Here is a 27,654-nt window from a genome sequence, read left to right on the forward strand (position 1 = left end):
TGTTTTTCCGCTGCAAAGCTCACTTCGGAAACTTCTTTGTAATGTCTACTAGATGGCAGGTTACTCACCTGTAACCGTGTTTCTTCGAGTGGTACTCTGTGAATCCACACAAACCTGTCCAGCCTTCCCTCAAGCAAACCTCCCCCTTTCTCACTGCTGTTGCGGCATAGGAACTGCGGAGCATGTGGCCAGGGCACCTTTTATGCCCTGGGGAGAGGAGTGAGTGGGATTACTGCTAAAACTTTGGAAGTTTTCCGTTGGAGCCTGCACAGACACAGATAACTCCACATGTGTGGATTCACAGAGTACCACTCGAAGAAACATGTCTACAGGTGAATAACCTGCCATTCGCTCATTTCCTTTGGATTTAATATGCTTTCTCATATAACAATTATTTAAGTCGAAAGTGATTTATCATCTTACTCTGTTATTATTTTTATTATATTTATTATTTTACTCTACTTATTATTACATTTACATTATTTTACTCTATTATTTTATTACATACATTTTTCTCTCTCTATATAGAAATGCTCTGTGCATAATGAGTACCTTAAAAACAAAAGAACTAATGAACGAAATGACACCAAATTTGGCAACAAAACGTCTCACAACACAAGGAGTGTGACCATCACTCAAAAATTTATGATTTTGTCATTTGGGAGTTGTAGTTGCTGGGATTTATAGTTCACCTACAATCAAAGAGCATTCTGAACTCTAGCAATGATGGAATTGAAACAAACTTGGCTCTCCCATGACCAACAGAAAATACTGGAAGAGTTTGGTTGGCATTGACCTTGAGTTTGGGAGTTGTAGTTCACCTACACCCAGAGACCACTGTGGACTCAAACAATGATGGATCTGGACCAAACTTGACACAAATACTCCATATGCTCAAATATGAACACAGATGGAGTTTGGGGGAAATAGACCTTGACATTTGGGAGTTGTAGTTACTGGGATTTATTGTTCACCTACAATCAAAGTGTGTTCTGAACCCCACCAGTGACAGAATTGGGGCAAACTTCCCACACAGAACCCCCATGACCAACAGAAAATACTCAAGGCCACCCAGTCCAACTCCCTTCACCAGGGCAAGAAAACGCAATCAAAGTTCTCCTGACAAAGAGCCATCCAGCCATACATATAGATAGATACCATATCTCTCTCACACAGAAAGATACAGTATCATAGATTTGAAAGGGACCCCTGAAGAAGGACAGTTATATGCTGCATGTTCCCGAGTAGGCAAACCAGACAATCTCCACATCAACACTGACAAAGAAAAAACAAGAAATACTGTTTACTCACAAACATAAAGACATTACATATATTAGAAACCAACACTTTCTCATTACTTTATTTTCCAAATCAACAGACTGGGCCACAGCAACGCGTGGCAGGGGATAGCTAGTTATTACTATATTTATTATTTTACACTATTATTGTTGTTACTACATTTACATTATTTTACTCTATTATTACTCATATTATTTTTCTCTATTATGACTGTTGTTATTATTGAATTATGTTTCTCTATTATTATTTTTAGTACATTTGTTATTTTATTTTATTATTGGAAGGATATGTAAGCACATTTACATTGAAGAAGGTTAGAATCATGGTTTAATCAGCGTTGGGCAGTCTTAAAGTACAGTTTTATGTAAATATTCCTACTGATGCCTCAATTAATGTAATTTTATTGGTATCTATTTTTATTTTGAAATTTACCTGTAGCTGATGCATTTCCCACCCTTGACTTATACTCACGTCTATATGTTTTCCCATATATTTGGGTCAGCTTATACTTGAGTATATACGGTACATGGTATTTTTTCTCCCTGAACCGCAGTATTTGCAGATTTTTTCTATGCCTCCAGAATATTTTCCAAAACATATTTTTAAAGTTTAGTTCTTTTATGCAGATCAGAGGAATCTTTTGTTACAGTAACGGCATGAGAGTTAAATAATTACTGGAAGTGCAATTTTATTGGGGCGGCTAACATCCTGAGTTGCTTATTGTTCTCCCCTTGTATTTAGATGGGCTTGTTGACCCCATGAGGCCAGTCAACTCTTTTGGATCTCAACCCTGGCACAGCTGCCATAAGCTTATCTATGTGCGGCCAAACCCGAAAACAGGCGTTCCTGTTGGACACTGGCCAATCCCTGAGTCTTTTTGGCCTGATCAGAATTCGCCAACCCTGGTAGGTAACACACTATTCGAAGTCCTAGACACTTGGGAAGTGTGCGATGTGTGACCCAATACAACAGCCAGCAGAGTGTCTGCTGTGGACTCATTTTGTTGTGTTTCAAATAATAATAATAATAATAATAAACAACTTTTATTTGTATCCCCCCGCCACCTCCCAGGCAGACCCGGGGCGGCTCATAGAACACTCAAGGTGTAACATGCAAAATACAAGTAGTGTAAAACAAAGCATAAACAATAAACAGTCAACATAACGTCACAATTTCACAGTACCACCTGGTTAAAAACAATAAAATACAGTGAATACTGTAGGTAAAAGCAGCACTATTTGATCTCAGAATTGTAAAGTGCTTGTTAGAGAATCTAAATGTCCTATATTATTGGATAATCTAAACATTGTATCCAAAGCTAATGTATATATATTTGGCTGGAGTTACGTTTAAAAATATATCTCTTTTGACTTACATACAAATTCAGCTTAAGAACAAACCTACAGAACCTCTCTTGTATCAGGAAAGTTGAGATAAACACCGGACTCATCAATTCAGCTTTCAATGAAAGTGCCACTCTTTCTTTGTTTACAAAATATGTATATCACATTCTCCGGTCGTGTCTGTTCACATCTTAACACACTGCACAAAACTACATTGTGACTTTCTTTTCTGGTTTGCACAGGAAACTCCAAAAGTGACACTCGAGCAATTTTACACAACTCTAGTTTAACCCATTCATTTCTGGAACCATACAGTTTAAACTATAAGCGATTTTCACACCAGAAACCATTTTATTCTGACATCTTGTTCGTAACTGGGAAACTGGGTATACTTACAAAAGTGTCAGAGGACCTTTAAGAACATATTCCACTTGTGGAGGCTCATGAGAGTCTTGGTGAAAAATGTGTTGAGGATGTTGAAATGTCCCACTTTGAAGGCAACTGGAGGGGTTGCCCTCAAGCCAGGTCTTTATTGCTGGGCTTTGGCTCTGATGTCTTTTTCCTCTCCATCCCAGCCACCCCGCACAGCCCACCCGGTGGTAAAGTTCTCCTGCGTGGATTGCGAGCCCATGGTGATCGACAAGCTCCCGTTCGACAAGTATGAGCTTGAGCCCTCACCGTTGACGCAGTACATCTTGGAACGGAAGTCGCCTCATGCGTGCTGGCAGGTACGGCATGGGAGCCAAGGTAGATTTGTAGGGCAAGACAGGGAAGGGCGGGGTGCACTATTTACAAGAACAAGTTTCCATGACACAAATAAAGTTCTTTACACTTTTTTCTTTGCTCTCACAGAGCCTCCTCTCACACCAAAGTTACACAGAAGCTCCACACTAGCTTTTTACACACAGCAGCCATCAGACTGAAGCTTTACACACAATGGCCTTCAACCTGGGGCTTCTCTCACAGAAGTTTCTCACACCAGGACTTCTCAGATGTACTAACACTGAGGCTTACCTCACACTGAGGGCTGTCTTAGGCTGAGGCAAACTAACACTGAGGCCTTTCTCCCACAGAAACTTCTTCCAGACTGAGGGCTACTAAGGTACAGACACACCTGCTTATATAATAATAATAATATTTATTTATTTGATCAGTCATATGACCATTTCAAAATAGAACACGAGTAAAAAAACAAGGCAACAAGGTGATAAGTCAGAATCTTATTTTCCTGGTTCTTCTTTCAGGAAATCTGCTCTTTTCTTAATAGCTTTCAGAATAAAAAGGCTTACTCTGATTATGCTGTTTCTTTCCTGCCCTTGAAAGAGGGATGTCAGAATATCATTTCTGTTGGGGGACCTGCAGTTGGATAATATTGGATGTAAATATCTGTCTCGCAGTTCAGTGTATGCTGGACAGTCAATCACAGAAGTTTCCCACACCAGGCCTTCTCAGATCTACTAACACTGAGGCTTACCTCACACTGAGGGCTGTCTTAGGCTGAGGCAATCTAACACTGAGGCCTTTCTCCCACAGAAACTTCTTCCAGACTGAGGGCTACTAAGCTATAGGCACACCTGCTTATATTGAACTGCAGCTTTTGCTGAGTTGTCGTATCCATTTAACCCTTTCAGTGCTTGACTCACATTTTTGTAATTTAAAATACCTAGTTAATTTTTAATCTTTCTGACACCTTCTCTGCCTTGCCCTTTCATTCCAGGTTTTTGTGAGCAGCAGTGGCAAATACAGTGAGCTGGACCACCCTTTTGGCTACCTGAAGGCCAGCACCACCCTCACCTGCGTCAACCTCTTTGTGATGCCTTACAACTACCCTGTCTTGCTCCCGCTTCTAGGTGAGTCGCGCAGGTCCTGTCCGCTCTGCCAAGGAGGAAGGATGGCCCTATCTTTCTCTGCCGTTGTCTGTGATGTCTGTCTATCTGTCTGTTTGCCAGCCGTTTTCTTAAACGGGATGGGAGACCGGAGCGTCTAGTGTTACTGCTGCTGCTACTACTACTCTACTACTGCTGCCGTTGGGAGAAGAGGATTTTTACACCCGCTCTCCCTTTTTTTTTCTGCAGCAGAGGAGGAGGGCCACCTGCTGCCTGTGCATGTTTGATGCTGCTCACCTCCTAGACTCGTAGCTTCTTCCTTAATTGGAGTAAGGTTCAACCTCCATTCTTTTCCCTCTTTCAGGATGTGGGGCCTGCAGATTCTTTGCAACCCCTTGTGTGGCCCCTGTCTCTCGTTTTTGTTCTGTTTTGGTTTTGCTTTTGTTTGGGTTCCAAAAGGAAAAAAGGGGTGTGTGGGGGAGAGATGGAAACCCACAGAGAGGACTGGGGCCTCCACCCAGTTTGGGATTCTTCCTTTCATCTACAGGAAAATTAAGCATCTCATTGTCTGTCCCAAATTATTTTGGTGGAAAGTTTTGGTTTCTCTAGCAGAACAATCGCAATGAACAAATAAAGGGCAATTATCTCCACACACAAAAAGTTGAACTTAGGTTTGGATTCAGATTCCAGTGTGACCACAGTGATGCTGGATGTCTTTGGGATGAATTACAGACTTGTCTTTGTCTATCATACAAATTGTCTGTGTGTTATCCACAATTATGACTGTAACGTACTTTTAGATTGCATTGTTTCATAGGCGTTTGCTCTGATACTCTTGCTTAGATCTTCCTTATTATGCATTATATAGAATGGTGACGTGTGAATTTCATGGAAATATGGTTTAGAAAATGGGCTAGTACTTTTCTCATAGAGTGTCCTTGACCTTTCTCTGCAGCATCCATACCAGAAGTAGCCATTTTGGGCATCAGATAGAGTCCCATGTGGAAGCGTGCTGGTCCCATAACTCTAGTGTCAGAGTATTGACGCTTGCCAGCGGAAGAATTGCTAGATCAGCAGACTGTGTTCAATATAAGGACTCTGCAGGCTTTCAGTTACAATAGAAAACTAAGTTTTACTAAGTGCATCTAAACATGTCTATTCACAGCAAGCTACAGACAGGAACTCCTAGGCCAGTGGTTCTCAACCTGGGGTCCCCAGATGTTTTTGGCCTTCAACTCCCAGAAATCCTAACAGCTGGTAAACTGGCTGGGATTTCTGGGAGTTGTAGGCCAAAAACATCTGGGGACCCCAGGTTGAGAAACACTGTCCTAGGCAAAAACAACAGTCTCTGAACATATGCTTATCTATCTTCTGGCTGAGACCAGTTCCTCCCTTCTCTTCCCAGCAAGAGAACACGTTATTTCATTTCTGTCAAGGTTACAGTATCACAGCCTCAGCACAGTATTTCTAATACACAATAGAACAGAATAGAATCCATCTTGAAATACATCTTAATCCATCTTAAATTACATAGAAGCCCATCGAAAAACACACATACATAACTAAATAATTCTGACACCTTAGTGCTCACGCCACAGTCTGAAATATTTCCTGTCAAATGAGCCTGCCTTGTAGTTGAAATTCAAAGCGATGGTTAGGACCCATGGTGTTTTGGTACCACTTTGCCCTTTCCTTTGTCCTTGCTCCCTTTTGTTTTGATGATAGGAAAATCATGTCAAGTAGATTACCCTATTTACTCGGGCGAATGCTCACTTTTTTTTTTGGCTAAATGACTTTCCCAAAATTAGAGTCTGCATTATATTTGCGTCATATGGTCATCTTAATGCTGAGCCAAAGCAAAATGGAGCTCCTATTTGAGGGACCTAATCTCAAACTGTCATGGCTCAGCACTGTGCGATCCAGGGATTTGTAGTGTGGTGAGGCATCAACACACTTTTGGCAGAGAATGTTTAAGGCCTTGTGAAATGCCAGCCCCCACGATTCCTTAGTGTTGAAGGCAGTTAAAGTGGATTCATTCTACGTCGTAGATGGATCCCAAGGTTTTCCTTTCTGCTGCTGGAAGCTTTGGTACCCTTATGCTTTTGTGTTTTAAAGAAGGAATCCTAAGCAAATAGTCCAAAGTAACAAAAAGAACAAAAAAAGACCAATGTTATATCTTCCATAGGAGGCTTTTCTTTGTAGTAAAATAATATGGTTGCACTATTTACAAGAACAAGGTTTCCATAACGCAAATCAAATCCTTTATACTTCCTTCTTTGCTTCCATGCTGGGCTTTTTCCTCGTGCCCACTGTCAGGCTTCGGCCTACTCACTCTCCTCAGGACGACACTAGCTTAGGCCCACTGACTGTCAGGATTCGGCCTACTCACTCTCCTCAGGACGACACTAGCTTAGGCCCACTGACTGTCAGGATTCGGCCTACTCACTCTCCTCAGGACGACACTAGCTTTGGCCCACTGATGTCAGGCTTCCGCCTACTCACTCTCCTCAGGACGACACTAGCTTTGGCCCACTGACTGTCATGCTTCAGCCTACTCACTCTCCTCAGGACGACACTAGCTTTAGCCCACTGACTGTCAGGCTTCGGCCTACTCACTCTCCTCAGGACGACACTAACTTTGGCCCACTGACTGTCAGGCTTCGGCCTACTCAGTCTCCTCAGGACGACACTAGCTTTGGCCCACTGACTGTCAGGCTTCAGCCTACTCACTCTTCTCAGGACGACACTTGCTTTGGCCACTGAATATGAGGCTTCGGCCTACTCACTCTCCTCAGGACGACACTAGCTTTGGCCCACTGACTGTCAGGCTTCAGCCTACTCACTCTCCTCAGGACGACACTAGCTTTGGCCCACTGACTGTCATGCTTCAGCCTACTCACTCTCCTCAGGACGACACTAGCTTTGGCCCACTGACTAACGGGCTTTGGCCTACTAACTTTCAGTTGTTGGCTCACATTTTCATCATCAAAAATACCAAGTTAATTTTTAATATTTCTGACGCCATTTTTGGGCCAAAATAGAGGGAACTTTCTGCAGCTGTGCATGACATTTGCCAGCAAACTTTTTTTTTTTGCTTCAGGGGTTTGAAAATTGAGGTGTGCCTTGGATTCAATGGCGCATTAGACTTGAGCCAGGGCTTCATCTCATTTGGGTGTTCCCGGAAGCCTTGTTCAGTCCCTCTTGGCTCAAAGTAATAAAATGGCGGGGAGGAGATTCCAGGTGACGTGAGTCACTGAGATGTTTGCCCTGTTCTTGGGTTGTTCTGCAGGCACAGGGATATATGTTTAATGGCATTCAGAGCTTTTGTATTACTGTAACAGTGGATTCTTGTTTAGTCGAGTTCTCCCAGACAACTAGTACGTCATTCATACGGGATAATGGTCGAACTAATAAACTGAAGTTGCGTGATTAGTTTGGCTGTGATAGGAAGCCTCCACCCTGTTGTCCTGAGAAGGAGGTCAATAGCACACACAAGAGAAGCTTATCCACAAAGGGAGCACAGAGTTGTTTGGGGTGGAGTAGCCTTAGATTTTGGTCTTAAAAACAAGACAGTGAGGGATAGTGTCAATTTGCACAACAGCTTCTCTTGAGAGGACCTGAGTAATGGAAATGTCCCCAAGAGCTCCTGGTGTGTGTTAACTAAAATGCTTGATGTATATGGTGTTGCTGCCTATGCTTCCTCTTTGTTTCTCCTCACCCAAGCTTCCCGGGATCAGTTGAGATAAAAGCAGGATATAACAACAACAACAACAACATTTTTTTATTTATTTATTTACAGTTTTTATTGTCATACAAACATATACAGACATAGGCAGAGGTTATTTAATTTTTTCTGGCCGCCAGGGGAGCTGTCGCTTTCATCGTCCATCTGCGACGCTGATGAAGTACTTCCGCATTCCCCGCATGCTTCCCCGCTGGAATGCTTTGCTGGAGTCTTCTTTATGGCCTCATAAATCAGTTAATTTAGCCTCCCCACACTTTAAGGTGGTACCTAATTTTCCTACTTGACAGATGCAACTGTCTTTTGGGCTGCAAAGGTCGACAACAGGCTACACACAATTGGTTGGAAACCCACTCCAACCCGGGCTGGCTTCGAACTCATGACCTTTTTGGTCAGAGTGATCTTAATGCAGCTGACAGCTGAACCACAATCCCGGTGCTAGTCGGATAGACCAGGTTGGAGCCTACTGCTGGGTATTTGTCAGATGGGTAGATACATAAAAGGTTCTGGAGGGCGGGGGAATCTACCTTTGGAAGCTCAATTTGGAAAGCTCAGTTTTTCTGGGATGATCCCGTGTAGCAAGAAATAATAATAATTTATTTATTATTTATCGTGCCATCAGCAAGCAAACATTTGTATTACATTTTTAACAAAAACAAACAGACTAAACACAGAATTTGCAAGCTTGGTAGTTGATTAAATGTCCTTTAATCAGTAGTTGGCCACTTGGAGTGCCTCTTATGTTGCCGCAAGGAGGTCCTCCATTGTGCATGTAGCAGGGCTCAGGTTGCATTTATTTATTTATTTATTTATTTATCGTGTCATCAGCAACCAGACCATTGTATTACATTTCTAACAGAACAAAACAAACAGATAAAAAAACACAAATTTTGCAAGCTTGGTAGTTGCTTAAATGTCCTTTGACCAGTATCTGGCCACTTGGAGTGCCTCTGGTGTTGCCGCAAGAAGGTCCTCCATTGTGCATGTAGCAGGGCTCGGGTTGCATTGCTGCAGGTGGTCAGTGGTTTGCTCTTCTCCCCACTCGCATGTTGTGGATTCCACTTTGTGGCCCCATTTCTTAAGGTTGGCTCTGCATCTCGTGGTGCCAGAGCGCAGTCTGTTCAGCGCCTTCCAAGTCGCCCAGTCTTCTGTGTGCCCAGGGGGAAGTCTCTCATTTGGTATTAGCCATTGATTGAGGTTCTGGGTTTGAGCCTGCCACTTTTGGAGTCTCGCTTGCTGGGGTGTTCCAGCGAGTGTCTCTGTAGATCTTAGAAAACTATTTCTTGATTTAAGTCGTTGACGTGCTGGCTGATACCCAAACAAGGGATGAGCTGGAGATGTTACTGCCTTGGTCCTTTCACTATTGGCTGCTACTTCCTGGCAGATGTCAGGTGGTGCAATACCGGCTAGAATGTAATTTCTCCAGTGGTGTAGGGCGCAGACACCCCGTGATAATGCGACATGTCTCATTAAGAGCCACATCCACTGTTTCAGTGTGGTGAGATGTGTTCCACACTGGGCATGCGTACTCAGCAGCAGAGTAGCATAGCGCAAGGGCAGATGCCTTCACTGTGTCTGGTTGTGATCCCCAGGTTGTGCCAGTCAGGTTTCATATGATATTGTTTCTAGCGCCCACTTTTTGCTTGATATTCAGGCAGTGCTTCTTGTAGGTCAGAGCACGGTCCAGAGTGACCCCCAGGTATTTGGGTGTACTGCAATAATAATAATAATCACCATCATCATTATCATCTTTGTATTGTCGAAGGCTTTCATGGCTGGAATCACTGGGTTGTTGTGAGTTTTCCAGGCTGTAAGGCCATGTTCCAGAAGCATTCTCGCCTGATGTTTTGCACACATCTACGGCAGGCATCTTCAGAGGTTGAGAGGTCTGTTGGAAGCTAGGAAAATGGGGTTTATATATCTGTAGAATGTCCAGGGTGGGAAAAAGAACTCTGGTTTGTTGCAGGTAGGTGTGAATGTTTCAGTTGGCTATCTTGATTAGCATTTAATGGCCTGACACTTTCATGGTCTGGCTTCTTACTGCCTGGGGGATCCTTTGTTGGGAAGTGATTAGCTGGCTCTGATTGTTTCCTGTCTGGAATTCCCCTGTTTTTGAGAGTTATTCTTTATTTACTGTTATGATTTTAGAGGTTTTTTAGGCAGATTTTGTTCATTTTCATGGTTTCTTCCTTTCTGTTGAGATTGTTCACATGCTTGTGGATTTCAGTGGCTTCTCTGTGTAGTCCGACATGGTAGTTGTTAGAGCAGTCCAGCATTTCTGTGTTCTCAAGGGAACATTTCTCCCATCCTGGACATTCCGCAGGTATATAAACCCCACTTACTGTTGCACTCCAGGACAGGAAAACACACCTCACGTTGAGTGAAGAAAACAATCCTTTTTGTTGAAGCTTAGTAAAACAGCCAGTAGAAAGAAATGCCTGTAAGCAAATAGGAAAGTTCCAAAAAGTAAAACGTCAATAAAATGCAAAGCAATGTCCACAAAAGATATAAAAGCATTCCAAGGCAGTATTAATCCAGATAGGAATCCACAGGATGCAAAGACAATCCAGACGCTGCTAGTCAACACCAAAAGGCTAGAAGTATCCACAAGAACAAGACCCCTTAAACACGATTTTCCAAACGATGCCTGATCTAATAGGTTTTCCCTTGAAGCAAACCCTTTATCCCAAAACCCAGAAACTGGTTTAGTTTTCCCCCACTCTTGGCTCTTATCTGACGAAGTCTTTCGGAGCGACGTAAACTTTGAATTTGTTGTTGGTCCTGGCTGAACTCCAGCCACCTTTTTTTTTAACTCCCTTTCTGGCTGCTCATTAAGATTTCCAGATTGTTTTCCAAACCCAAATCTTGAGAGCTCACAGAGAGAGGGAGTAAACCACCATCCCTATGCCCAGCAGGAATATTCTCATGAGAATCTGCTCTTTGCACTGGGGCCTCTCTGTCATTGTCTGCATGAAAATCATTGACCAAACCATCTCCATCTTGCACCTCAGCCACCATCATTTCCCTCATCGTATTGTCGAAGGCTTTCATGGCTGGAATCACTAAGTTCTTGTAGGTTTTTTCGGGCTATATGGCCATGTTCTAGAGGCACTTCTCCTGACGTTTCGCCTGCATCTATGGCAAGCATCCTCAGGTGAGGTCTGTTGGAACTGGGGAAAAGGGTTTATATATCTGTGGAATGACCAGGGTGAGACAAAGGACTTTTGTCAGTTGGGCTAGGTGTGAATCTTTCAACTGACCACCTTGATTAGCATACAATGGGCCGACTGTGCCTGGAGCAAACTCTTCTTGAAAGGTAATTAGATGTCCCTGGTAATTAGATTTCCCTCATCATTTCTCACAGCATTGCCCACATCAGAGGCATCATGATCCTGGAACACAAACACAGGCTGATTCCCAACACTTGCCTTGTTTCCAACAGACCTCACAACCTGTGAGAATGCCTGGCAAAACGTCAGGAGAGAATGCTTCTGGAACATGGCCAAACAGGCCAGAAAACTCGCAACAACCCAATAATAAAATTTATTCGTATCCCGCCTCTATCTCCCAAAAAAGGACTTGGTGGTGGCTAACAAGGCACTACAAGTGTAGCATGACCATCAACAGTACATGAGTATAGAACAATATCCCATAAAAGTTATAAACAACCACTATCAACACATAAAATAACATAAAACACACAATTTAAAAACACTTTCCACGAATAGCTAAAACTAGCTGCCAGAAACGTATTTATACTTCCCCAGAAATTGAGGGCTTGTGACTTTACCAAGGGTCAGGGGCGGCTCAACCCATTACGCAAAGTAAGCATTTGCAGTATAGTTGATTTTGCCCAGGGACTCCCTTGAAGCGCTCTTGAGGGAAAAATAGACCTTGACATATGCGAGTTGTAGTTACTGGGATGTATAGTTCACCTACAATCAAAAACATTCTGAACTCCACCAATGATGGAATTGAACCAAATATGGCACACAGAACTCCCACGACGAACAGAAAGTGATTGGTGGTGGGGGGGGGGGGCACACCAAAATACTGTTTGCTTACCATTGAAAATTACCTGGGGCCGCCTCTGCCAGGTAATTGTGTGTGACTTGGTTGTTTCTCCTCTTTGCAGATGACTTTTTTAAGGTCCACAAACTTAAGCCCAGTATGAAGTGGCGGCAAGCTTTGGACAACTACTTAAAAACCATGCCTCCTTACTACTTGCTGGTACGTATTTCCATCCATTTTGAGGGGGTCTAAACCAAATTGGTCACTGAACAGTTCAAGTACTGTAGAGTCTCGCTTATCCAACCTTTGCTCATCCAGCGTTCTGTATTATCCAACGTAGTCTCCCTCCTGCCCGGATCCACTGCTGTTTCAATACATTGCGATGTTTAAATTCATAAATACAGTAATTATTACAGAACATTACCGTGTATTGAAATGCTTTTTCTGTCGATTTGTTATGAAACATGATGCTTTGGTGCTTAATTTGTAAAATCATAACGTAATTTGATGTTGAATAGGCTTTTCCTTAATTGGGGGTTGTTGTAGGTTTTTTCGGGCTATATGGCCATGTTCTAGAGGCATTCTATCCTGACGTTTTGCCTGCATCTATGGTAAGCATCCTCAGAGGTAGTGAGTGTTCTTGCCAGACATCAAGGGAACCACTGACCGCAGAGGGAAGCTGATGAGGAAACACAACATACAAACTATCTACAGACCCACCAAGAAATTCCAACAAATGCTACATTCAGCAAAGGACAAGAGGGATCCTCTCACCTCAGCAGGAGTCTACTGTGTACCATGCAGCTGTGGACAAGTCTACATAGGGACCACCAAACACGAATCAAGGAACATGAAAGGCACTGCAGACTACTTCAACCAGGAAAGTCAGCCATAGCAGAGCACCTGATGAACCAACCTGGACACAGCGTATTATTTGAGAACACAGAAATGCTGGACCACTCTCACAACCACCATGTCAGGCTACACAGAGAAGCCATTGAAATCCACAAGCATGTGGACAATTTCAACAGAAAGGAGGAAACCATGAAAATGAACAAAATCTGGAGAGGTAACGGACAGAACCGTTTAAGGCTTTATAGGCTAATGCCAGCACTTTGAATTGCGCCCGGTAGCAAACTGGCAGCCAGTGGAGTTGGCGCAACAGAGGAGTTGTATGCTCCCCGAGTGCCGCTCTTGTTAGCAACCTGGCTGCCGAGCGTTGGACCATTTGAAGCTTCCGAGCAGTCTTCAAAGGCAACCCCACGTAGAGAGCGTTGCAGTAGTCTATACAGGATGTAATCAGAGCGTGGACTATCGTGGTCAAGTCAGACTTCCCACATCTAATCACCTCTCAACAAAAGATTGCTCCAGGCACTTGCAGGCTATCAAATGCTAATCAAGGTGGTCAGTTGAAACATTCACACCTAGCTCCAGCAGACAAGAGTCCTTTGTCCCACCCTGGTCTTTCCACAGATATATAAACCTATTTTCCTAGTTCCAACAGACCTCACTACCTCTGAGGATGCTTGCCATAGATACAGGCGAAACGTCACCTCACTACCTCTGAGGATGCTTGCCATAGATACAGGCAAAACATCACCTCACTACCTCTGAGGATGCTTGCCATAGATACAGGCGAAACGTCAGGAGAGAATGCCTCTAGAACATGGCCATATAGCCCGAAAAAACCTACAACAACCCAGTGATTCCGGCCATGAAAGCCTTCGACAATACATTTTCCTTAATCCCTCCTTATTATCCAACATTTCTGCTTATCCAATGTTCTGCCGGCTCGTGGTGTTGGATAAACGAGACTCTATTGTAATAATGTTCCCTTGCCGGGCGGCTTAGTACTTACCAAATACGAAGTGGGCATCTCTTAATAAATGTGTCTTCAGAGTTATCTGCCCATTTCTGGTTGGGTCAAGCAGCTGGTCACTTATGTGCCACTGCTAGTAGTAAAGGGCCAGTTCTTAGCATGACCTTCTTTGCCGAAAACGAAAGGAAAAGTGTCGGCACGTAAATGAATTGGACGGGATGGGAGGAAGGGGAACGGTTTGGGTCAGTTGTGGGGTCCATGACCTGCTAGCGTGGGCGCAATGCCCCAGTATGGACTTGCATCATCCCGGCAATCAGTCTCTGGCCTTTTGTGCATAAACTGCTGGCGGTGCCCGGTTGTACGGTGCCCGGCACGTGGCATCCATCTTGAAGCCCACCTACCACCGGATGCGCTCTTTGCTTTCCTTCCCCCTTGAAAAAAAAAAAGTGGCATGCTGGAGCGCTGACTCTGCCGTGCCCTTCGCGTCCCGTTATTCCGATCTGTGAGACTACTTCTTCTAAACAAACAAATAAACAAAAACTTTGACAACTAATTAAAACAAAAATCGATACTTTTCTTACCCTTGTGTATTTTGTTTTCCTTATAGCCATTAAAGAAAGCCCTAAGGATGATGGGAGCTCCAAATCTGATATCAGATAATTTAGATTGTGGACTTAGTTACAGTGTTATCTCTTACCTTAAAAAACTCAGCCAACAGGTAGTATCGACAAAACCTTTGCCATTAGAAGTACATTGATGATGATGATGATGATGATGATGATTTTTTTAGTTTTTGTTTTGCTTTGGTTATATATGTTTTGCTTTCCAAAACATCTGGAAAGTAATATTGCACAAGGATTCTCTTATATTAAGGTTAAACAATCTTTCTTTGTGGTGATGGGTATAAGTTACTGGAGAAGACAACCATTTGGTTATTTCTGCAGTGCATGCTGGGGCTTTGTGGTGTGAACTCTAGTGCCAGGGGAGGGAACGTCTGTGCATTTTTGCCAATTGTCTAAAGCAGTGTAATTTGTATTCTTAGTGGCAGGAGGCCATGCTTCTGTCTATAGAGGTGGTTCTCAACCTGGTGTCCCCAGATGTTTTTGGCCTACAACTCCCAGAAATCCCAGCCAATTTACCAGCTGTTAGGATTTCTGGGAGTTGAAGGCCAAAAACATCTGGGGACACCAGGTTGAGAACCACTGGTCTATAGACATGTTTATATAACACTATGAAACATGAGCATCGGTGGCTGTCCAAGTGTTTATAAGCTCCAACTTGACTAACACTGGTTAAGGGCTGGATGCCAAAACATCTGGAAAGCTGTTGTCGAAGGCTTTAATGGCCAGAATCACTGGGTTACTGTGAGATTTCTGGGCTGTAGGGCCATGTTCAAGAAGCATTCTCTTCTGGTGTTTCGCCCACATCTATATAAATAAAAATGTAATGTTCGTTTGTGGGATTAACAGAACGCAAAAACCACTGGGGGAATTGACACCAAATTTGGACACAAAACACATAACAACCCAATGTATGTCCTTCACTTGTTGCGTAGGGACAACTTTAGGAAAAACAAGTGGAAGATTCAGTACGGGCTGTGCCTCCTTTCTTGCATTTGGTCTTCCCTTTATGTGGCCTAGTGAGATGATAGATTTCTGATGCGCAGAAGTGAAGAATTCTAAAAGACATTTTAGTTGTCTTTTAAAGCCTCCTTTTATCTACCATATTTAAAATACCGTATATACTCAAGAATAAGCTGGAGCCCCCGGTGGCACAGTGTGTTAAACCCTTGTGCCGGCAGGACTGAAGATAGGTCGCAGATTTGAATCCGGGGAGAGGAGGATGAGCTCCCTTTATCAGCTCCAGCTCCTCATGCGGGGACATGAGAGAAGCCTCCCATAAGGATGATAAAAAAACATCAAATCATCCAGGCATCCACTGGACAACGTCTTTGCAGACGGCCAATTCTCTCACACCAGGAGTCACTCCTGACATGACAAAAAAAAAAAGCTGGCCCGAATATAAGTCGAGGCACCTAATTTTACCACAAAAAACTGGGAAAATGTATTGACTCGAGTATAAGCCATAGCGTCAAAGCCTGAACGGATCAAAGTGACTTTGTCCACAAAGATCTGAGCAAATGCTTCACAGCTGGCTGCCGAGTCGTCAGGGGACCCATCCTGCAAGGCGGGGTTCAAAAACCCTCTAACTATTTCGAATAGCTCTGCTGGACGGTTCTTTGCAGATGCAATATTGGCCTCAAAGAAGGATTTTTTTGCGGCTTCTATTGCTGCGGCATATACCCTTAGATAGAGGTACAGCCGTGTTTGGTTTGACTCGTTAGGTCTTTTCCGCTACACACACTCTACCCTCCTCTTTGTTTGCTTCATCGCTGCCAGTCCTTCGTTAAACTAAGGAGCTGGTTTAGCCCTATCTCCCCATTCAACAAAATCACCTACGGAGGTGGCAGGAAAATCCCCAAGAGCCGTCAGGAATCCATCTGGATCCATAAGCTTCCTGGGCCGGACCATCTTAATCGGTCCTCCATCCCTGCAGAGGTTAGGGGGCGCAGTAAGTCTAAACCTGATCAGTTGATGGTTGGTCCATGGCAACAGAGCGATGGTCAGCTCCTTCAGACCGCCACCTTCCTTCCATCCCTGGCAGAAAACCAAATCTAATGTGTGTCCAGCACTGTGGGTAGGGCCAGCTACTAATTGGGACACCCCCATGGTTTCCCTGTCAGACATGAAGTCCTGAGCCGTTCCAGAAAGGGTGGTCTCTGAATGATCGTTGAAGTCCTTCAGCACTAGACATTTCTCGATATATAGATAATTATATCTATATAGCATTTGCAAAGGCTTGCAAACATTTGAGGGGAAAATTCATATGTGAAAACACATATAGATATAGATAAACAGGTACATGGAAATCTCTAGATCAGTGTTTCTCAACCTTCCTAATGCCACGACCCCTTAGTACAGGTCCTCATGTTGTGGTGACCCCCAACCATAATGTTATTTTCGTTGCTACTTCATAACTGTCATTTTGCTACAGTTATGAATCGTAATGTAAATATCTGATATGCAGGATGTATATTCAGTCACTATACCAAATTTGGCACAAATACCCAATATGCCCAAATTTGAATACTGGTAGGGTTGGCGGTGATTGATTTTGTCATTTGGTAATGCTGGAGTTGCTGGGATTTATAGTTCACCTAAAATCAGAGAGCCTTCTGAACTCCACCAATGATGGAATTGAATCAAACTTGGCACACAGAATTCCCATGACCAAGAGAAAACACTGGGAAGGTCTGGTGGACGTTGAGTTTTTGGAGTTGTAGTTCACATACATCCAGAGAACTGTGGACTCAAGCAATGATGGATCTGGATCAAACTTGGCACAAATACTCAATATGCCTAAATGTGAACACTGCTAAAGTTTGGAGAAAATAGACCTTGCCATTTGGGAGTTGTAATTGTTGGGATTTATAGTTCACCCACAATGAACCCCACCAACGATAGAATTGGACCAAACTTTCCACACAGAACCCCCATGACCAACAGAAAATACTATGTTTTCTGATGGTCTTTGGCGACCCCTCTGGCACCCCCTCGCGACCCCCCCAGGGGTCCCGACCCCAAGGCTGAGAAACACTGCTCTAGATATCTATATGTATATAGGATTTGCAAAGACCTGCAAACATATGAGAGGAAATCTGTATATAAAATTAAGGTACATCGATAGTTACTGATATGGAGGTACATAGGGATTGCAAAGGCTTGCAGGGGGAAATGCCTATATACCTGTAAGAGAGATTAACAAATATTTCCAGAGAAAATGCTTTTATAAGATCAATGGCTATTTCAGACTTGCGAAGGCTTCTCTCCCTCTCCAGCGAGGATTTTGAAAAGAAAATACACTGTTTCAGGAGGGGAAGAGGAGAGAGAAATAAATCATATATTGCAAGCAATGGCTTCCAGGCTTCGCTGCCCGGCTTGACCCCATTATAAACTGAGGGAGGCCTTTTCCGCCCTAAAAAAGTCTGAAAAACTCAGCTTATCTTTGAGTATATACGGTAGATTGGGCATTAACCAAAGAGCGAACCCACTGGATGATTTTCCTTCTGTGTTCTCTGAAGACCACCATGTTACAAACCCCCATAAAGTCATATAACGCTATGTAAACAGATTTCATAATTTCTGTTCCCACTGTATCCTGGCTGTAAGCGTTTGTAATCCACAGTAAGCCTCTATTGAGCTGTTTTCTTTCTATAGGAAAGCATTATAATTGCATGTAAAGTCCTCTTCAGATGTGACTAGCAGTGAACTAAGAGTAAAAATGGGAGCTCTGTCTTGTGACGAAATACTTGAGCTTTCAGGAAGTATTGCTATTGCTTCTTGCCATTTTTAATAACTTCCAGGTGCATTCATTTTGGACTAAAAGGCATCTTTATGGCCAGTTTTGAAAATGCCTTACATTACATACAATCTTCTAAATGATTGTTGATAGTGTTTTTGCTTTAGAAGCAATTTCTCTTGACGTTAAGGAGAGGGAGGATCTGGCTGATGATGTAGTTGGAATGTAACTTTGTATTGTGGGAAAGGCCTCGGGTGCCGTTCCCGTCCCTTCAATGCGCTGTGTCCGTTTCAACCGCAGACGAAAACGGAGTCGGAGCGGATAATCTCGTCGGTGGGGAAGAAGCCGCCCCAAGAGACGGGCATTAAAGTCAAAAGCCACTCCAGCGGCCTCTCCTTGATCCAGAGCCGGGATTTCAAGCAGCTGCTTCAAGGCATCTCGGGGGAATCACCGCTCAGGCTGCCTGAGATGAGCGTGAAGGAATTTGCTGGGTTCCATATAGGGCTCTTGAACAAGGTAAATGCCAGAGAAAGCTCGGTTGGGCTTTTCGGGTTTTGTCGGGGCCACACAGGGGCGGTTCAACCCATTACGCAAAGTAAGCTGGCGGGGACGAGAGATAGGGCCTTCTCGGTGGTGGCTCCTCGGCTGTGGAACGCCCTTCCTACGGACATTAGACTAGCACCATCTCTAATGGTATTCCGCAAAAAAGTGAAGACCTGGCTGTTTGAGCAGGCGTTCGAATAATTAGTGCAATGATTGGTTAATGAACATTGGAACGGAATAATGGATGACGAATCTGGATCATGTTACTGATAAGGAGACGATGGCCAATAGTGAATGGTTACTGTAGTAATTGTTTATTAATCATGTAATTATGTTAGGTTGTTAACTGTTTTTACACTGTAGCATTGAATTTTTGCTGTTCTTGTCTGTTGTGAACCGCTGTGAGTCGCCTTCTGGCTGAGAACAGCGGTATATAAGCAAAGTAAATAAATAAATAAATAAAGTAGAGTTCATTTTGCCCAGGGGTGCTCTTGAGGCGCTCTTGGGGGAAAATACACCTTGAAGCCTGATCTGGCCACGGTGGTCCACGCTCTTGTTACATCCCGAATAGACTACTGCAATGCACTCTACTTGGGGTTGCCCTTGAAGACTGTTCGGAAACTTCAACTGGTCCAGCGAGCGGCAGCCAGATTGCTCACCGGAGCGTCATACAGGGATCACACCACCCCCCTATTGTGTCAGCTCCACTGGCTGCCGGTTCAGTTCCGAGCACAATTCAAGGTGCTGGTTTTGACCTACAAAACCCTACACGGTTCCGATCCAGCGTATGTGTCCGAATGCATCTCCCTCTACATCCCACCTCGGAATTTGAGATCATCTGGGGAGGCCCTGCTCTCGACCCCACCACTATCACAAGTGAGGTTGGTGGGGACGAGGAGCAGGGCCTTCTCAGTGGTGGCCCTTCACCTATGGAACTCGCTCCCGGGGGAAATTAGATCATCAACATCCCTCCTCTCCTTCAGGAGGAAATTAAAAACGTGGTTGTGGGACCAGGCCTTCGGGCAATCTGATAACTAGATAAAGACAATTAGACAACTAGGACTGACAGGACTGACAAAGTGGAATTGGAATTTGAACTATGAGATGGCGAACGCTGAACATTAATTAGGTGAAATCGGTTTTATTGGTTTTATTGTTGCAGTGCAGAAACTGATTGTTAATTAATTGCTGCTATATTGTTTTTATTCTACTGTTATGTTGATGCCGGCATCAAATTGTGCCTTTGTAAGCCGCCCTGAGTCCCCCTCTGGGGTGAGAAGGGCGGGGTAGAAGTAGCCAAAATAAATAAATAAATAAATATGCGAGTTGTAGTTACTGGGATGTATAGTTCACCTACAATCAAAGAGCATTCTGAACTCCACCAATGATGGAATTGAACCAAAGCTGGCACACAGAACTCCCACGACGAACAGAAAATATATATCAGTGATTGGTTGGGGGGGGGGGGGGGCAAAATACTGTTTGCTTACCATTGAAAATTGCCTAGGGCCGCTTCTGGGGCCACATAACCAACGTTTACCCTCTTTGCCCCCCCAAAATCAGGATCTGAAGCCGCAAGCCTACAGGAATGCTTATGATATTCCTCGACGCAATCTTCTGGACCAGCTGACCCGGATGAGGACTAACCTTCTGAAAACACACAAGCTGATTCTAGGCCAGGATGAAGGTATGGGAGGGAGGCTCCAGTTTTGACCCCTTTCTGAACAGTTTGACTCATCCTAGGCAGGTTTTAAATATTCCCAGAATCCCTTGGAGATGGACATTTTATCTCTGTTAGGTGGAAGTTGGACTTCTAACCCATGGATTTAGGATTCTATAGTCCTGAATCCTATCATGAAGCAGCTGTAAATGGGCTTGTTTGAGTACTTTGACGACTCGCTTCCTAAAACTTTCCAAGGAAAGTAATTCTATATCTGTTTCATATGGTTCACGGGTGTGTCCTATAACACTATGTAACAAAATTTGGAAAAATGTTCTGTTCCTTGTTTATATTTCACTGTTGATTGTTTATTGCTTATTTTTTGTTCATGTGATTTATATCATTTGTATTTTATTGATTGTTTTATTGATGTTTTGTTTATTGATCTATTGTGGGTTTGGCCTCATGTAAGCCGCACCGAGTCCCTTGGGGTGATGGTAGCGGGGTACAAATAATAATAATAATAATAATAATTATTATTATTATTATTATTCCTGGTTTGAAAGTGTTAATTGTGCAGTCCGTACTTTGAAAGTAGTGGTTCTAGTCTAGAAACTTTATTTTTGTGGCTGCTGCAAACTAGGTTAAATTGATTGAGACTCTAGCCCAGGCCTGGGCAAACTTTCTAACTTGTGGGCCACATGCTAGCACTTCCTCTAGGACTGGCTGCCCGGCGATGGAAGGAAGGAAGGGAAGGAGGAAGTAAAGAGACAAGGAAGGAAAGGGGAAAGGGGAGGATGGAAGGAGAAAGAGGAAATGTGGGAAGGAGGGAAAGACAAAAGAGAAGGAAAGAAGGATGAAAGGTGGGAGGGAAGGATGGAAGGAAGGAAAGACAAAAAGGGAAGAAAGGAATGAGAAAGATGGAGAGAGGGAGGAAAGAGAGATAAGGAAGGAAAGTCAAAAGAGTGGAAGGGAAGGATGGAAGGAGAAATAGGGAGGGGAGGGAGGTAAGGAGGAAGGAAGGAAAGAGAAGGAAAGACACAAGGGAGGGAAGGACGAAAGGGTGGAAGGGAAGGATGGAAGGAATGGAGTGAATGAGAAAATTGTAAAGGAGGGAAGGAAGAAAGAGAGAAGGAAAGACAAAAGGGAAGAAAAGAAGGATGAAACGTGGGAGGGAAGGATGGAAGGAAGGAAAGACAAAAGGGAAGGAAGGAAGGCCAAAAGGGTGGAAGGAAAGGAAGGAATGAGAAAGAGGGAGGAAAGAGGGAAGGAAGGAAGGCCAAAAGGGTGGAAGGGAAGGATGGAAGAAGAAATCGGGAAGGGAGGGAGGTAAGGAGGAAGGAAAGAAAGAGAAGGAAGGAAAGACACAAGAGAGGGAAGGACAAAAGGGTGGAAGGAATGGAGTGGAGAAAATGGGGAGGAAAGAAAGAAGGAAAGACAAAAGGGGAGGAAGGAAGTAGAGGGAGAGAGGGAAGGAGGGAGGGGGAAAGGGAGGGAAGGACGAAAGGGTGGAAGGGAATGGAGGGAGGGGAGGGAGGAATAGGAATAGGAATGAAGGAAAGACAAAATGGAAGGAAGGAGAAAGGGGGGAGAGAAAAGGAAGGAAAAGAAAGGGTGGGAGGTAAGGAAGGGAGGTAAGGAATGAAGGAAGGACAAAAGGGTGGAAGGGAAGGATGGAAGGAGAACTCGGGAGGGGAGGGAGGTAAGGAGGAAGGAAGGAAAGAGAAGGAAGGAAAGACACAAGGGAGGGAAGGATGGAAGGGGGGAGGATGGAAGGGTGGGTGGAAGGAATGGAGTGAAGGAGAAAATGGGAAAGGAGGGAGGAAAGAAAGAAAGAAAGAAAGAAAGGCAAAAGGGAAGGAAGTAGAGGGAGAGAGGGAAGGAGGAAGGGGTTAAGGGAGGAAAGGGGGAAAGGGTGGATAGGAAGGAAGGGTGGAAGGGAATGGAGGGAGGGGAGGAAGGAATGGGAATGAAGGAAAGACAAAATGGAAGGAAGGAGAAGGGGGGAGAGAAAAGAAAGGACGAAAGGGTGGGAGGAAAGGAGGGAGGTAAGGGAGGTAAGGAACGAAGGAAGGACACAAGGGTGGAAGGGAAGGAGAAAGAGGAAGGGAAGAGAGAAGGAAGGAAGGATAGGATGGTGATAAAGGGAAGGGCCTGAAAAAAGAGCCCAAGGGGCCACATCTGGCCCCCGGGCCTGGGTTTACCCATACGTGCTCTAGTAGATATTCATTGAAAAACGAGAGCAAAATGTGCTCCAGGATGTCCAAGGTTTTTATGTCTGTGTTTTTATTAGGACATGAGCTTTATATCCCAGGAACAAAAAAATGTGGGATTGCGTGTTGAGTTCTATATAGATTTTTGGTTTAGTGCTTTGCCCGTTCTATAGTTTACGATGGAAGGCAATAGAATTACAGTCCATCTTGCCACTGATGAAGACACCAATATATTACAGTTACTATGAAACTTTATTTGTACCCTGCTACCATCTCCCCATGGGACTCGGTGTGGCTTACATGAGGCCGAGCCCACAATAGCAACAATAATACAATAAATAAAGCTCATAAACAGAAAATAGCAATAAACATTAATAACACAGCGATGTTTAAAAACCTATGGCAGGGCCAAATGTACTAATTAAAATTTAAAAAAATAATGCTGGGCGTGACCAGGTGACATATAAACAGGATAGAAATTTTGGAGAGGGATAGAGCGTGCAGACAATCCTAGATCACTACTAAAGTGCGTTTAGGGACATATTGCTGGGAGTTTCCTTATTCTGGGAAGGCACACTGGAACACTGTTATTACTGGGGATCACTGTGGAACCTGGAGGACTGTAGGATTGGATTTTGGGAACGTATGAGTCCAGTTTCTTTCTGATTTTGTTGCTGTTGCAGATTGCCTTCACAGTGTCCCTGTGGCTCAGATGGGGAATTACCAGGAATACCTGAAGTTGATGCCTTCCCCACTTCGGGAAATCGACCCCGACCAACCCAAAAGGCTCCATACTTTTGGGAACCCTTTCAAGCAGGATAAGAAGGTAGGCAGCTTTCGAGAGGCATGAGGAACCTTCCTGAGGCTGTTGGGAATTGTGGGAGCTGGAGTCCAAAACACCCAGAGGTCCGAAGTTTGCTTATGCCTGCTTTAAACACATCCTGCTCCTAAATGGATCTGCTCTTCCTGTTGTTTACTGTTGCCTTGGTGTTTTTTCCGCCCAGGGAATGATGATTGATGAAGCGGACGAGTTTGTGGCCGGTCCCCAGAACAAGATCAAGCGTCCCGGCGAGCCCAACACCCCAGCCTTCCTCAAGCGGAGGCGCAGCATGTCTCCGCTTCTTCGGCGGCCCCAGTCTCCGCCCGTTGTGGCCAACCACGTCGCGGGGAAGGGGCCTCTGGTCCCCGCAGGGTCCCCTGCCAACCCCGGCCTTAAAGCCGCACCAGCGTTCAAAGGTGACTTGAGAGTTATGGTTCCGGCCTCTTCTGCCTTTATCCTTTAGTTAGTTTGTTTTTTTAACTATTATTTTTATTTTAAAAGATGTTTTACACCCTCCCCCCCCCCCCCCCCGACATACAATAAACATACAATAAACCAAAGAAATTACATTTGAAATATCAGCCTTAATACAATCTCTAACTGGAACAGCGCTCGATGCAGTCATGCTGGCCACATGACCTTGGAGGTGTCTATGGACAACGCTGGCTCTTCGGCTTAGAAATGGAGATGAGCACCACACCCCAGAGTCGGACACAACTGGACTTAATGTCAGGGGACAACCTTTATCTTTACTTAAACCATAGAAATTACATTTGAAATATCAGCCTTAATACAATCTCTAACTGGAACCCATAAACTCTTAATTACCGTATGTACTGGAGTATAAGCCGATCCAAATATAAGCTGAAGCATCTTATTTTACCACCAAAAAAGTGGGAAAACTTATTGACTCGAATATAAGCCGTGGGTGAGAAATGCAGCAGCTACTGGTAAGTTTCAAAATAAAAATAGATACCAATAAAATTACATGAATTGAGGCATCCGTAGGTGAAATGTTTTTGAATTTTTACATAAAACTAATTTAAGATAAGACAGTCAAACTCTGATAAAACTATTATTCTAACCTCCTTCAATGTAAATGTGCTTACGTATACTTCCAATAACAATAGAGTAAAATAATAAATGCAATAAAAATAACAATAATAGAGTAGAATAATAAATGTAATAATAACAAAAATAGAGTAAAATAAAGGTAATATAAATAATAAGAGTAAAATAATAAATGTAATAAAATAATAATAGGGTGAAATAATAAATGTAATAATAATAATAGAGTAAAATAATACATGTAATAATAACAATAATAGAGTAAAATAAAGGCAATATAAATAATAAGAGTAAAATAATAAATGTAATAAAGTAATAGGGTGAAATAATACATGTAATAATAACAATAATAGAGTAAAATAAAGGTAATATAAATAATAAGAGTAAAATAATAAATGTAATAAAGTAATAGGGTGAAATAATACATGTAATAATAATAATAGAGTAATAATGGAATAAACTAAAGGTAAATAGAGTAAACTAAAGGTAATATAAATAATAAGAATAAAATAAAAATGTAATAAAATAACAATAATAGAGTAAAATAATAAATGTAATAATGCTTGGAGTTTCCTATTCTGGGAAGGCACACTGGAACAACCACGTCTTCAAGCTCTTCCTAAAGACTGCCAATGTTGGGGCTTGTCTGATGTCCTTGGGGAGAGAGTTCCAGAGTCGGGGGGCCACCACGGAGAAGGCCCTGTCCCTCGTCCCCACCAGTCGCGCTTGCGATGCAGGAGGGATCGTGAGCAGGGCCTCTCCAGATGATCGGAGAGATCGTGTGGGTTCATATACGGAGATGCGGTCACGTAGGTAGGCGGGTCCCAAACCGTTTAGGGCTTTGTAGGTAAGCACCTGCACCTTGAATTGGGACCGGAAAATGAACGGGGGAGGGACATACATTGATCAATGCATACATTGATAAGCAAAAGAATCATTATAGTGCAATTAGACATAAGACAGTGCATAATAACAATATTAAAAGCTAAAAACTATATCCTCTCATTCAAGTCCTCATTTGTGTGGTCTATATTAGCTGCCCATTAATCTTGAGCCTTTTTTTGCAGTGCTTTTCTGCTTTTTGGGGTATGTCAGTATAAAGCCCTTTTTAAATTACAGATGCAAACAGCAATATGGTGCAAGAAGGCAATGGGGATAAGAAGTTGGAGACCCTCCAGTCGCCAGAGGGGCCGGGCGAAGGGCTGCCCTCCCTCTTGGCTCCGGTGACCCCCACGAGGGATGAGGACCTGACCAACGACATAGACGCCTTTCCTGGAGAGTTGAACTGCCTCGGGCAGGACGGCCTGGACCACCGGCCGCTGACCAACTCCCTTTCCGCTCGGAGCCCAGTGAACTACAGCGACGCTGCGGCCGAGGACCCGAAGCTCACGGTGGAGCTGCCCTCGGGGACGGTCCCCAACTCTGTGAAGATCACACCCAGCATGTTTGAAGGCAACAATGAAGTGATCAAGATCAAAGTCATGAAGGAGGTCCGCAAGCCGGGGAGAAGTGAGTGCTGCCCAACAACGAGGGCCTTTCAGGGAAGTCGGAGGAGCTTCTGCTTGATATGCAGAGCTCTGTGTTTTCCATCTGTTGAGGTTTGCCGTGGCCGTTTTGAGGATCTTCACAGATTTGATCATGCCTTTCCTTGAAACGGGCAGCAAATTGATCCCTCTGTAGACAAGTCATACTTTAACCAAACTCTATAATAACACTGTATAACAAAATTTGGGGGGGGGGGGGGGGAATCTGTTCCTGGTTTGAAACTGCTATTTCCTGTTTAGTTGTGCAATTCTTACTTGGTTCTACTCCAGAAACTTGGTTGTTTTGGGGGCTGTCACAAACTACCATATGTCCTCCCTCGAGTATAAGCCTATTCGTGTTTAAGCCCCCTTTTAAAGCTGGAAAAGCTCCCCATGGCTTATACTTACTTACTTATGTGATCCCTCTTTGGCCGAGTAGGATAGTCTTCCAGGAACAGTGTTCTGGTGGGTCTGTAGGTGACTGTGGAGCCCTATTCTTGACCTGCATCTTCTCCCGCAGTGAGGGCATTGGTTTCCAGGTGGAAGGCGGTTTCGGTCAGGGTTATATAATAATAATAATTATTGGCTTGACGCGCCTTCCTCTTGGCACGTTTCTTTCTCCCTCCATTCGTGCTTCTTCAAGTCCTGCAGCACTGCTGGTCACAGCTGACCTCCAGTTGCAGCGCTCAAGGGCCAGGGCTTCCCAGTTCTCAGTGTCTATGCCAGAGTTTTTAAGGTTGGCTTTGAGCCCATCTTTAAATCTCTTTTCCTGCCCAACAACATTCCGTTTTCTGTTCTTGAGTTTGGAATAGAACAACGGCTTTGGGAGACGGTGGTCAGGCATCTGGACAACGTGGCTGGTCCAGCGGAATTGATGGCGACGGACCATCGCTTCAATGCTGGTGGTCTTTGCTTCTTCCAGCACGCTGACGTTTGTCTGCTTGTCTTCCCAGGAGATTTGCAGGATTTTCCAGAGGCAGCGCTGATGGAATTGTTCCAGGAGTTGCATGTGATGTCTGTAAACAGTCCACGTCTCGCAGGCATATAGCAGGGTTGGGAGGACAATAGCTTTATAGACAGGCACCTTGGTATCCCTACGGATGTCCCAGTCCTCAAACACTCTCTTGTCTTCCCAAAAGATTTGCAGGATTTTCCGGAGGCAGCACTGATGGAATTTTTCGAGGAGTTGCATGTGACGTCTGTAGACAGTCCACGTTTCGCAGGCGTATAGCAGGGTTGGGAGGATAATAGCTTTATAAACAAGCACATTGGTATCTCTACGGATGTCCTGGTGCTCAAACACTCTCTTGTCTTCCCAAGAGAATGTTTCAACTGACCACCTTGATTAGCATTTGATGGCCTGGCAGTGTCTGGGGGAATCTTTTGTTGAGAGGTGATTAGATGTGCCTGATTGTTTCCTCTTTGTTG

The 27,654-nt window shown here is 43.9% G+C and overlaps 1 protein-coding gene across 4 annotated transcripts in view; it reads left to right on the forward strand.

The window, feature by feature from the left end:
* Positions 1-27,654, forward strand: part of LOC132762857 (integrator complex subunit 6-like) — a 66,488-nt gene that overhangs the window by 33,805 nt on the left and 5,029 nt on the right. For 2 of the 4 annotated variants that reach the window (XR_009630217.2, XM_060756054.2), the window contains exons 7-16: positions 2,041-2,204; positions 3,218-3,370; positions 4,360-4,492; positions 12,346-12,440; positions 14,648-14,758; positions 18,700-18,915; positions 20,506-20,629; positions 23,499-23,641; positions 23,820-24,051; positions 25,823-26,212. Coding sequence is in view for 2 of the 4 variants with exons in the window: in XM_060756054.2 (XP_060612037.2) it covers positions 2,041-2,204; positions 3,218-3,370; positions 4,360-4,492; positions 12,346-12,440; positions 14,648-14,758; positions 18,700-18,915; positions 20,506-20,629; positions 23,499-23,641; positions 23,820-24,051; positions 25,823-26,212 (1,761 nt within the window). In the remaining 2 variants the exon portion in view is untranslated. Of the gene's footprint in view, positions 1-2,040; positions 2,205-3,217; positions 3,371-4,359; positions 4,493-4,717; positions 4,808-12,345; positions 12,441-14,647; positions 14,759-18,699; positions 18,916-20,505; positions 20,630-23,498; positions 23,642-23,819; positions 24,052-25,822; positions 26,213-27,654 lie in introns of those variants that run through there. The other 2 variants (XR_009630218.2, XM_060756055.2) reach the window with 2 other exon arrangements.

The sequence above is a fragment of the Anolis sagrei genome, chromosome 10 (assembly GCF_037176765.1).
Source record: "Anolis sagrei isolate rAnoSag1 chromosome 10, rAnoSag1.mat, whole genome shotgun sequence".
Taxonomy (NCBI): Eukaryota; Metazoa; Chordata; class Lepidosauria; order Squamata; family Dactyloidae; genus Anolis; species Anolis sagrei.